At 38.7% G+C, this 12,808-nt stretch overlaps 1 protein-coding gene across 1 annotated transcript in view; it reads left to right on the forward strand.

Annotated features, from left to right (window-relative positions):
* LOC124519213 (cytochrome P450 3A12-like) overlaps nucleotides 1-12,808 on the forward strand; it is a 60,330-nt gene that overhangs the window by 26,104 nt on the left and 21,418 nt on the right. The window contains exons 8-11 of the mRNA XM_047089311.1: nucleotides 876-1,003; nucleotides 2,343-2,409; nucleotides 6,390-6,550; nucleotides 7,617-7,843. Of these exons, the coding sequence (XP_046945267.1) occupies nucleotides 876-1,003; nucleotides 2,343-2,409; nucleotides 6,390-6,550; nucleotides 7,617-7,843 (583 nt within the window). The remainder of the gene's footprint in view (nucleotides 1-875; nucleotides 1,004-2,342; nucleotides 2,410-6,389; nucleotides 6,551-7,616; nucleotides 7,844-12,808) is intronic.

Consider the following 12,808-nt stretch of genomic DNA (forward strand, 5'->3'; position numbering starts at 1 on the left):
ACAATAAATTTCATATATTGAAAAAAAAAAGAGAGATACTAAAAAAATAATAATAATAATAAAATAAAATTCTTCCTGGTCACTGCTTTTGCTACATCCCGTGAGTTTTGGTATGTCATGTGTTCATTTGTATGAGTTTCCACGTGATTCCTAATTACCCTTTGATTGCTTCTTTGAACCATTGTTTATATAGGAGTGGAATGTTTAATTTCCACATATTTGTGAGTTTCCCAGTATTCTTTGTGCTCTTGATTTCTAACTATATTCCTTTGTGTTTGAAGGGCATCCTATGTATTATTTGCATCCTGACAATTTCTTACAAAGCATGATTTTTTGCCTTTTAAAAAATGTTTATTTTGAGAAAGAGAGAGGGAGAGTGTGAGCAGGGGGAGGAGCAAAAAGAGAGGAGAGAAAGAATCACAAGCAGGCTACGTGCTGTCAGCACAGAGGCTGATGTAGGGCTCGATCTCACAAACCTCAAGATTATGAGCTGAGCAGAAATCAAGAGTGGGTCTCTTAACCAACTGAGTCACCCAGGTGCCCCTTAAATAGCATGATTAATTAGAGTGGCATATTATGATCTGATTTATCCAAAGAGACTCTAGTCCAAAAATAAAAGCTAAGATATCCGGGAGTGCAATTCTGTTGCTTTGGTCACTGCAAAGATGTGGAAGCGGACACTGATCTCACTGCTGTAGTGGTGACCCCTATGTGTGACTTGCCGTGGCTCAGCCATTGTTTTAAAATTTCCAGTAAAGGTCATAAAGTTAATGACTCCTGGTGTCATTACTCCTCTGATTGGAAGAGCAAATTATAATTGTCCCAGGTAAAATTTGCATTTTCACTGTGTTTTCCATTGTTCTTTTTCCTTACAGTACTCTTCCCATTCCTTACCCCAATTTTTGAACTATTAAATATCTGGCTGTTTCCAAAAAGTGTCATTAATTTTTTCACAAAATCTGTAAAAAGGATGAAGGAAAGTCGCCTCAAAGATAAACAAAAGGTAAATCCAGTGGTGGTTACATGTGGGTGTTCGCTTTTGATCTTTTATTGGGTTGTGTACATCTCATGTGTACACTTCTCTTTTTTTAATTTAAATTCAAGTTCGTTAACATACAGTGTAGTCTTGGCTTCAGTAGTAGAACCCCATGTTTCATCTCTTATGGTAGACAGAGAACTGTAGAGTTTAGAGCAGGAGAGTTCTAACATTTCTGGGAGAATGAAGAAGGTGGAGGTTAGGGAAGGAGATAAGAAAATGAGTCAGGGAATATTTAAAATTTAATAATAAGCATGGCAACTGGTATGTCACTGCAAAAAATTTGGTGAGAGAAAAACTACCACTTTCCTTCATTAAATTGTGAAAGGGTAAAAAGTATTATGTAAAATCATTTTCCTGGTAGTATAATTTCTAAGATCTTATATGGACAAATAATCCTTTCAATTCCAAGCCTCTTATTTTACACTTTCTCCAATGGAGGATCCTATCAAGTACAGGGTGAAGTATAGTCTGTGTTAAACTTGAGGCTGCCATTTTCTGGAGTGGGCAGGAGTCTTCACTGGACACTCAGGCTGCAGGCCGGCTAAGCCAGTTTTGCCTTCATGAGGCTTGGTGGCCAGAAAAGAATGTGTGCTGGGTACTCCAAGATGTCAGTGAAGATTGTGCAGAGTTCTGGGAGGGTGGGGCACTGGAAGATGCTGACACAGAAGCTCTCCATGGAGTTTGCAGAGGTCAGGGGATTGATCTATGTGACCACTCATTAAGAATTAAGGCCATTAGTGCCTGGGTGGTTCAGTCGCTTAAGTGTCCGATTTCGGCTCAGGTCATAATCTCGCAGTTTGTGAGTTTGAGCCCCACATTGGGCTCTGTGCTGACAGCTCAGAGCCTGGAGCCTGCCTCGGATTCTGTGTCTCCTTCTCTCTCTGCCCCTCCCCCACTTGTGCTCTGTCTCACTCTATCAAAAATAAATGAATGTAAAAAAAAAAGAATTAAGGCCAGAGTTAAAAAGGACTGGCATCAGGGACTTTCTCCTGAGCAAGCAGGCATGACAGGAGAGGGAGCAGGCAATTCTTTGTCCAGGAAGCTGTGGTCAAAAGCCAGAAAAGCTGAAGGCAAGAACCAAAAAGCAGTGGGACACAATAGCTGGATTCCTTTCAGGGAAGCATCCTGTTCTCCAAGTTTGTAGCTGGATGTTTTTGTTTAGTGATGACTCTGAGAAAACTAGTGAGACCTTTATGCATAAAGGGGCCATATTCTTAGGAAAGAAGCTAAGTCCTGCACCCCTGACTTAATTCTGACTTCACAAGTGACTTTTTGTCATTGCAATTTCTCTTTCTGCTTTCAGCACCGAGTGGATTTGCTTCAGCTGATGATTAACTCCCAGAATTCCAAAGAAACGGACACCCATAAAGGTAAGCAAGGAGAGCTTCAGAGGGCCAGCAATGGGGTGGATCAGAGACATGGGGTGGTTCTGAGATGTGGAGGAAGGTTTCCAATGGATGGAATTTCTTCAAATGGAGAATGACACATGCTCAGATACAAATGGTATCCAGGAACACTTTCCAGAAGCCCTCAGATCATTGAAGAACAATGATAGACAAAGTAGTCAGTAGTCTGCCACAGGGGAGCTTGTTTCCAATGTGAATCCTCTGGCCTACTCCAGACCCACTGAATCAGAACCTCTGTCTGGAAATTCACATCAAGGCTTCATCACACCAGGAATCACATGACCCCATTGTTGGTGACCTTCACTTGGGACACCTGGTTAAAGTTGTGTTCACTGGCTTAATCTATGGTAAAGTTTTTTTTTTTTAATATTTATTTATTTTTGGAGACTACAAGTAGGGGAGAGACAGAGAAAGGGGGACAGAAGATCTCAAGCAGGATCCATGCTGACAGTCTGACAGTGTAGAGCCTGACATGGGCCTCGAACCCACAAACCGTGAGTTCATGACCTGAGCTGAAGTCGGACACTCAACCGACTGAGCCACCCAGGTGCCCCAATCTACTGTAAAGTTTTATTTTTCCCTTTGTAATTAATAAGTGACTGGTGCAGGATGCCTTTGCAGTTGTATAAGTACTGCATTTCTCTTTAGACATTCACCTACTACTTTTATCATCCATGAATGGTATTTGACTAAGACCATTATTACTATGGTGGTTGCAAAATGATGAATTTCTAATTCTACCATTTCTTCCACATTTTGAGGAAAGTCCATTGTTAGGGTGAGATTTCCATTCTCTCTCATTAATTAATTTATTTGTATATGTCAGTATGATCTCTTTTATTACTATCTTAGTCCCTGATATCATTCTTTAGTTATATCTTCAATTCTCTCAGATTTGCCCTCTGGAAGCACTTTCAAGTGGGCTCCTTGCCCTTTTCTTTTTTCTTTCTTATTTTTTAATATTTTTAATACACTTTTATCACAGTTTTAGGTTCACTAAAATTGAGTGAAAGACACAGATTTCTCATATTCCCTCTGCCCTACTTACAGACAGCACTCCCCATTATCAAAATCCCTCACCATGTGGTACATTTGTTACAATAATTTTACCTACATTGGCACATTATTACCATTCAAAAATTTGTAATTTACATTACAGTTCACTCTTGGTGTTGTCCATTCTGTGGGTTTTGACACACTTATGTGTGTGTGTGTATATATATATATATATATAATATATATAATATATAATTATATATATGTATATATATAATATAATGTATATTATATATATACACACACATATATATCCACCATTACAGTACATAGAGTATTCTTTATCCCTTTCCCATATTATTTTTTTGAGCATTTCCTAGCATTCTGGTGTGAGACATTCCAGGCTTCTCTTCTGTTTCCTCTGATGAGCCTTGGAATCAGCCATTTCTCCAAGAATCTCTGTTTTCTTTTAGTGAGAATGGTATTTAGAAATCAAAATCTGGGCTGTAGGAGTGTTCATTGTTACTAGGGTTTCTTTGCTTCTATTTTCTCTCAGTAGACCAAATAAAAACATCAAATACATTCATACAGGAGTGATAAACATAAATATTTCTATATCCACAGCCAATGATTATGCTGTGTCTAAAAGAAAAAGGGAGCCTTGATTTATAGTTGTATCTATGACTGAAATAGTCCCATCATGGTTAATTTCAGGATATCTATGGTTTGACAACCATCTCACAGAATTCTTGAGTATTTAACAGTTGATTCTAGAGAAAAAGGAAGGATCACACTACTAAAATATATCTATACTGTGTCCATATCCTATCCTATCCTATCCTATCCTATCCTATCCTATCCTATCCTATCCTATCCTATACTGTTTTATGCTATTCTATTCCACTACTTTCTGTGATGATGGAAATATTCTATATACTCCTGGTTCAGTATAGAACCACTATGCACAGGTGGTTATTGAGCATTCGACATGTGGCTAGTGTCACTAAAGAACTGAATCTTATATTGTATTTAATCTAGTTAATTAAAATTTAAGTATAAATAGCCACATCGGGTAAGTATCTACCACAGCTCTAAAGATTATCATGGAGTTCATAATAATCAAAGGAAAGAATATGATAGTTGAATTTATCCACAGCAGCATCACAGAAGGTATGACTGGGAAATCAGAACTCTGTAGACCTTTTTTACACTTATTTTGTATTGTTCTTAGTTGTGAATTATGTGTTTGTGGCAGGTACCATGCTAATTTCAGTGCTCTAAGTATCTAATGGTCCTAATTCAGTTCTAATCAAAGAGATTAAAGCTTGACTATACTGAGTTCCTTCCAGGAGAAAATAAAAAGTTGGGTTATGATTCAGAGTGGGACCATTCTCTAAGGAAGGTGACATTCAGGCCATGATTGAATAAACATTGCTAATTCCACTCACCATATTCTTTTTTTTAAATATAATTTATTGTCAAGTTGGTTTCCATACAACACCCAGTGCTCATTCCAACAAGTGCCCCCTTTAATGCCCATCACCCACTTTCCCCTCTCCCCCACCCCCATCAGCTCTCAGTTTGTTCTCTGTATTTAAGAGTCTTTTATGGTTTGCCTCCCTCCCTGTCTGTTTGTAACTTTTTCCCTCCCTTCCCTTCTCCCATGGTCTTAAATTTCTCAAGTTCCACATATGAGTGAAAACATATGGTATCTGTCCTTCTCTGACTGACTTATTTCACTTAGCATAACACCCTCCGGTTCCATTCACGTTGCTGCAAATGGCCATATTTCATTCTTTCTCATTTCCAAGTAGTATTCCATTGTATATATAAACCACATCTTTTTTATCCATCCATCAGTTGATGGACATTTAGGTTCTCTCCATAATTTGGCTATTGTTGAAAGTGCTACTATAAACATTGGGGTACAAGTGCCCTATTCATCAGCACTCCTGTATCCCTTGGGTAAATTCCTAGCAGTGCTATTGCTGGGTCATAGGATAGTTCTATTTTTAATTTTTTGAGGAACCTCCACACTGTTTTCCAGAGTGGCTGCACCAACATTCTTCTCAAAGCTAGAACAAACAATCCTAAAATTTGTATGGAAACACTTACTGTATTCTGTTTGTCTATATATCATGCTGGCCAATGTCCTTCTATTGATCATTGTTTCTTTGCTGTTTTAATGTGGTTGATTAGACTAGCATCAGACACAACTCTTTTAGCTTTTTGTCTGTGTTATAGTTTCTGTACATATCTGAGATCATCCATTGGAAGAGTTGTGCCCCAGGTCTTCTATTAGCTGAGACTTCTCAAGGGTATAATCCACGCTTCTCAAACTAGATTGTGCACACAAATCACCACATCTCATGAAGCTCAGACTTTGATTCGATAGCTCTAGGATGAAGTTTGAGATTCTGCATTTTTAATAAGCTCCCAGATGCTGCTGATCCATGAACCACACATTGAGGACCAAGAGTTTATCTGTAGCCCAACATTATTTTCTTCTTTCCTGCAAGTATGTTTCGATGAAAGATCATTTAATTTTCCTGACAATTAAGCCTTAGCATTAATTAAGCTCTCAAAAAATTTAAGCTGTATTTTAGCTGAAAGAATTTACATTTTCCTGGGGGAGAGCACCATCCCATATTACTTAGGCTTGGCATACTCTTAGGATTTTCTAACGGACAGACTGATAACACAGTGTATATTAGACAGAAATGCCATCTCCTGAAATTACCCATCTGTGGTGGTGGGGAGGGTGGCATAACCAGAAACAGATGGCTAAGAATAGTGTAGTATAGTATAGTATAGTATAGTATAGTATAGTATAGTATAGTATAGATAGTATAGTATAGTATAGTATAGTATAGTATAGTATAGATAGTATAGTATAGATGATGTTTTTCTTACCTGCTTTAACTAAAATGTCTCTCTTCTCCTTTTAGCTCTGTCTGATCTGGAGCTTGTGGCCCAATCTGTTATCTTTATTTTTGCTGGCTACGAGCCCACCAGCACTTCTCTTTCCTTCCTTGTGTATGAATTGGCCACTCATCCTGATGTCCAGCAGAAACTGCAGGAGGAGATTGATGCAACTTTCCCTAACAAGGTGAGTGGTTCATACTGGCCAAGGGGGTCAGGATATGCTCGCTTATGCCTCAGTAACATATTAACTCTCAAATCTAGTGGGTTTTCATAACAAAGGTTTACTTGTAACTCATATTTGCATGTCCAGCATGGGTATTAGTGGAGGATGGGTCTCTGCTCCATATAGTTACTTGGGATACAGAGCAAAGAGGCTCCACTTATACCTGCATTATCTGGACCTTGGGGGCTTCATGTTGGCTGGGGAACAAGGAGATAGAGTGTTGCTCACTTGCTTTTCAGATGTTTGGCCCCAAACTCACATGCATCTCCTTAGTTCACAGCCCATTTGCAAAGTGGTTTCCCCTAAATTCACATAGGCTGGGAAATATGGGGGTCTATATGGATATTGGATAAGTAGTGAGTGTCTCTACCATCCACCCTCTGAAGGGTCAACTCTAAACATCTCTATGTAACAAGGCAGGAAGCTGAGCTACAGAGAGACAACATAACTTTCTTACACTATCACATAGCTAGTGTGAAGAAGCCAGGCTATGAGCCAGGGTGCCTGGATCCTGGTTGAACTCTTAACTTCTCCAATGTTGGCTCTTAAATACAATACCAAGCAATAGGCACATATTGCCCATGCTGTCTCAGATCTCTTCCAAAACTGGAATTCCTGTTTATGAAGACACCTGGCCTCTGGGGCTGGAGCGGTTCATTTGACAAACAGTGAAACCCCGAAGGGACAACTAGCAGACCCTTCCCACAACAGGAGGTGGGGCTGAGAGTAAGGTTCTGATCCCCTTAACAACTTTCCCTAGAACTGAAATTGTGTGCTGCAGGTGGAAGGATTTTAAGCCCTACTTAGGGGATTGACCCAGCAGTCAGCCCTAGTCATTACTATTGCATACACATGGTAGGGGGCGGTTGAGCAGGTCATGGGATATGGTAGACATTAAGATGTTCATATGCCATTTACTAAAATACATGCTTCTCAGGGGTTCCTAACAATTCAGTAATAGTGCATAGACTGAGCTGAACATTGATTCCAAATCTCAATTCATCAAAATCTGTTTCTTTCCTTCTAGGCACCTCCCACTTATGATGCTCTTGTACAGATGGAGTATCTTGACATGGTGTTGAATGAAACCCTCAGATTATACCCAATCGCTGGTAGACTTGAGAGGGTCTGTAAGAGAGATGTGGAAATCAGTGGTGTGCTCATTCCCAAAGGGACAGTGGTGATGGTGCCAACCTTTACTCTTCACCGGGACCTGGACCTCTGGCCAGCGCCTGAGGAGTTCCATCCTGAAAGGTAGAGGGAACCCTGGAAAAGGGAACACACCCTTATATGGGAAGATATTCTGATATTTATTTGTATAGAAAACAAATATATGGTTGTACAGTTATTTATTTGCACATCTTTTTATTGTAGGAGTATTTTTCTAATTACAAAATAATTGTCAAAATTTTACAAACTGCATTAAATGTGTCGTTTGCTTTGGGTAGTATACACATTTTAACAATGTTTGTTCTTCCAACCCATGAGCATGAAATGCTTTTCCATTTATTACATCCTCTTCAATATCTCTCATAAATCTTTTATAGTTTTTAGAGTACAGAGCTTTTACCTCTTAGTTAGATTTATTCCTAGGTATTTTATTATTTTTGGTGCAATTGTAAATAGGATCAATGACTTGATTTCTTTTTCTGATGCCTCGTTATTAGTGCATAGAAATGCAACAGATTTCTGCACTTTGATTTTATATCCTGAGACTTTGGTGAATTCATGTATTAGTTATAACAATATTTTGGTGGAGCCCTTTGTGTTTTCTACAGAGTATTATGTCATCTGTGGTAGTGAAAGTTTGACTTCTTCATTGCTGATTTGGATGATATTTATTTATTTATTTATTTGGTCTGATTTGCTGTGGCTAAGACTTTCAGTGCTATGTTAAATAGTAATGGTGAGAGTGGGCATCCTTGTCTTGTTCCTGAACATAGGTGAAAGGCTCTCAGCTTCTCCCCATTGAGGATTATATTAGCTGTGGGTCTTTTGTACATGGTCTTTTTTTTTAATTTTTTTTAACCTTTATTTATTTTTTTTGAGACCAAGGGAGACAGAGCATGAACGGGGGAGGGTCAGAGAGAGAGGGAGACACAGCATCCGAAACAGGCTCCAGGCTTTGAGCTGTCGGCATAGACCCTGACGCGGGGCTCAAACTCACAGACTATGAGATCACGACCTGAGCTGAAGTCGATGCTCAACCGACTGAGCCACCCAGGCGTCCCTGTACACGGTCTTTATGATGTTGCAGTATGTGTCATCTGTCTCTACTTTGTTGAGGGTTTTTATCAAGAATGAATGCTGTATTTTGCCAAATGCTTTCTTTTCATCTGTTGACAGACTCATAGGGTTCTTATCTTTCTTTTATTGATGTAGTGTATCATGTTGATTGATTTGCAAATATTGAACCACCCCTGCAGCCCAGGAGTAAATCCCATTTGATCATGGTGAATAATTATTTTAATGTACTGTTGAATTCTATTTGCTGGTATCTTGTTGAGATTTTTTTCTTTTTTTAATTTAATTTTTATTTTTTTAAATTTACATCCAAATTAGTTAGCATATAGTGCAACAATGATTTCAGGAGTAGATTCCTTAATGCCCCTTATCATTTAGCCCATTCCCCCTCCCACAACCCCTCCAGTAACCCTCAGTATGTTCTCCATATTTAAGAGTCTCTTCTGTTTTGTCCCCCTCCCTGTTTTTATGTTATTTTTGTTTCCCTGCCCTTATGTTCATCTGTTTTGTCTCTTAAAGTCCTCATATGAGTGAAGTCATATGATATTTGTCTTTCTCTGACTGACTGATTTCACTTAGCATGATACCCTCCAGGTCCATCCACGTAGTTGCAAATGGCAAGATTTCGTTCTTTTTGATTGCTGAGTAATACTCCATTGTGTATATATACCACATCTTCTTTATCCATTCATCCATCAGTAGACATTTGGGCTCCTTCCATACTTTGGCTATTGTTGATAGTGCTGCTCTCCCATTCTGTCGGTTGCCTTTTAGTTTTGCTGATTGTTTCCTTCACTGTGCAGAAGCTTTTTATTTTGATGAGGTCCCAGTAGTTCATTTTTGCTTTTGTTTCCCTTGCCTCCGGAGACGTGTTGAATAAGAAGTTGCTGTGGCCAGGATCAAAGGGGTTTTTGCCTTCTTTCTCCTTGAGGATTTTGATGGCTTCCTGTCTTACATTTAGGTCTTTCATCCATTTTCAGTTTATTTTTGTATATGGTGTAAGAAAGTGGTCCAGGTTCTTTCTTCTGCATGTCGCTGTCCAGTTTTCCCAGCACCACTTGTTGAAGAGACTTGATTCCATAGGATATTCTTTCCTGCTTTGTCAAAGATTAGTTGGCCATACGTTTGTGGGTCCATTTCTGGGTTCTCTATTCCATTGATCTGAGTGTCTGTTCTTGTGCCAGTACCATACTGTCTTAATGATTACAGCTTTGTAGTATAGCTTGAAGTCTGGGATTGTGATGCCTCCTGCTTTGGTTTTCTTTTTCAAGATTGCTTTGGCTATTCGGGGTATTTTCTTGTTCCATACACATTTTAGGATTATTTGTTCTAGCTCTGTGAAGAATGCTGGTGTTATTTTGATAGTGATTGCATTGAATATGTAGATTGCTTTGGGTAGTGTCATTTTAACAATATTTGTTCTTCCTATCCAGGAGCATGGAATATTTTTCCATTTTTTTGTGTCTTCTTCAATTTCTTTCATAAGCTTTCTATACTTTTCAGTGTATAGATTCTTCACCTCTTTGGTTAGATTTATTCCTAGGTGTTTTATGGTTTTTGGTGCAACTGTAAATGGGATCAATTCCTTGATTTCTCTTTCTGTTGCTTCATTGTTGGTGTATAGGAATGCAACCGATTTCTGTGCGTTGATGTTATATCCTGCAATTTTGTTGAATTCATGAATCAATTCTAGCAGTTTTTTGGTGGAGTCTTTTGGGTTTTCCATATAGAGTATCATGTCATCTGCGAAGAGTGAAAATTTGACCACCTGGCCGATTTGGATGCCTTTTATTTCTTTGTGTTGTCTGATTGCAGAGGCTAAGACTTCCAATACTATGTTGAATAACAGTGGCAAAGGTGGACATCCCTGTCTTGCTCCTGACCTTGGGGGGAAAGCTCTCAGTTTTTCCCCATTGAGGATGATATTAGCGTTGGGTCGTTCATATATGGCTTTTATGATCTCGAGGTATACTCCTTCTGTCTCTACTTTCTTGAAGGTTTTTATCAAGAGAGGATGCTGTATTTTGTTAAATGTTTTCACTGCATCTATTCAGAGGATCATATGGTTCTTGTCCTTTTTTTATTGATGTGATGAATCACGTTAATTGTTTTGTGGATATTGAACCAGCCCTGCATCCCAGGTATAAATCCCACTTGTCATGGTGAATAATTTTTTAAATATATTGTTGGATCTGGTTGGCTAATATCTTGTTGAGGATTTTTGCATCCATGTTCATCAGGAAAATTGGTCTATAGTTCTCCTTTTTAGTGGGGTCTCTGTCTGGTTTTGGAATCAAGGTAATTCTGGCTTCATAGAAAGAGTTTGAAAGTTTTCCTTCCATTTCTATTTTTTGGAACAGCTTCAAGAGAATAGGTAACTCTTCCTTAAATGTTTGGTAGAATTCCCCTGGAAAGCCGTCTGGCCCTGGACTCTTGTTTTCTGGGAGATTTTTGATTACTAATTCAATTTTTACTGGTTATGGGTCTGTTCAAATTTTCTGTTAATTCCTGTTTCAGTTTTGGTAGTGTATATGTTTCTAGGAATTTGTCCATTTCTTCCAGATTGCCCATTTTATTGGTATAAAACTGCTCATAATATTCTCTTATTATTGTTTTTTTTTCTGCTGTGTTGGTTGTGATCTCTCCGCTTTCATTCTTCATTTTATTTATTTGGGTCCTTTCCTTGTCTTTTTGATCAAACTGGCTAGTGGTTTATTAATTTTGTTAATTCTTTCAAAGAACCAGCTTCTGGTTTAATTGATCTGTTCTACTGTTTTTTGTTTTGGTTTTGATAGCATTAATTTATCTAATTAATTTCTCTAATTAATTTCTCTAATCTTTATTATTTCCTGTCTTCTGCTGGTTTTGGGTTTTATTTGCTGTTCTTTTTCCAGCTCCTTAGGGCATAAGGTTAGGTTGTGTATCTAGATCTTTCTTCCTTCTTTAGGAAGGCCTGGATTGCTATATAGTTTCCTTTTATGACCGCCTTTGTTGCATCCCAGAGGTTTTGGGCTGTGGTGTTATCATTTTCATTGACTTCTATGTACTTTTTAATTTCCTCTTTAACTTCCTGGTTAGCCCATTCATTCTTTTTTTTTTAATTCTTTTTTATTATATGAAATTTATTGTCAAATTAGTTTCCATACAGCACCCAGTGCTCATCCCAAAAGGTGCCCTCTTCAATGCCCATCACCTAGCCTCTCCTCCCTCCCACCCCCGCCATTAACCCTCAGTTTGTTTTCAGTTTTTAAAAGTCCCTTATGCTTTGGCTCTCTCTCCCACTCTAACCTCTTTTTTTTGTTTTTTTCTTCCCCTCCCCCATTGGTTTCTGTTAAGTTTCTCGGGACCCACATAAGAGTGAAAACATATGGTATCTGTCTTTCTCTGTATGGCTTATTTAACTTAGCATCACACTCTCCAGTTCCATCCATGTTACTACAAAGGGCCATATTTCATTCTTTCTCATTGCCACATAGTATTCCATTGTGTATATAAACCACAATTTCTTTATCCATTCATCAGTTGATGGACATTTAGGCTCTTTCCATAATTTGGCTATTGTTGAGAGTGCTGCTATAAACATTGGGGTACAAGGGCCCCTATGCATCAGTACTCCTGTATCCCTTGGGTAAATTCCTAGCAGTGCTATTGCTGGGTCATAGGGTAGGTCTATTTTTAATTTTTTGAGGAACCTCCACACTGTCTTCCAGAGTGGCTGCACCAATTTGCATTCCCACCAACAGTGCAAGAGGGTTCCCGTTTCCCCACATCCTCTCCAGCATCTATAGTCTCCTGATTTGTTCATTTTGGCTACTCTGACTGGCGTGAGGTGATATCTGAGTGTGGTTTTGATTTGTATTTCCCTGATGAGGAGCGATGTTGAGCGTCTTTACATGTGCCTATTGGCCATCTGGATGTCTTCTTTAGAGAAGTGTCTTTTCATGTTTTCTGCCTATTTCTTCACTGGGTTATTTG

Source organism: Lynx rufus, unplaced genomic scaffold (genome assembly GCF_022079265.1).
Source record: "Lynx rufus isolate CCGP_SWC_20201006 ecotype Redwood Valley unplaced genomic scaffold, mLynRuf1.p SCAF_27, whole genome shotgun sequence".
Classification (NCBI taxonomy): domain Eukaryota; kingdom Metazoa; phylum Chordata; class Mammalia; order Carnivora; family Felidae; genus Lynx; species Lynx rufus.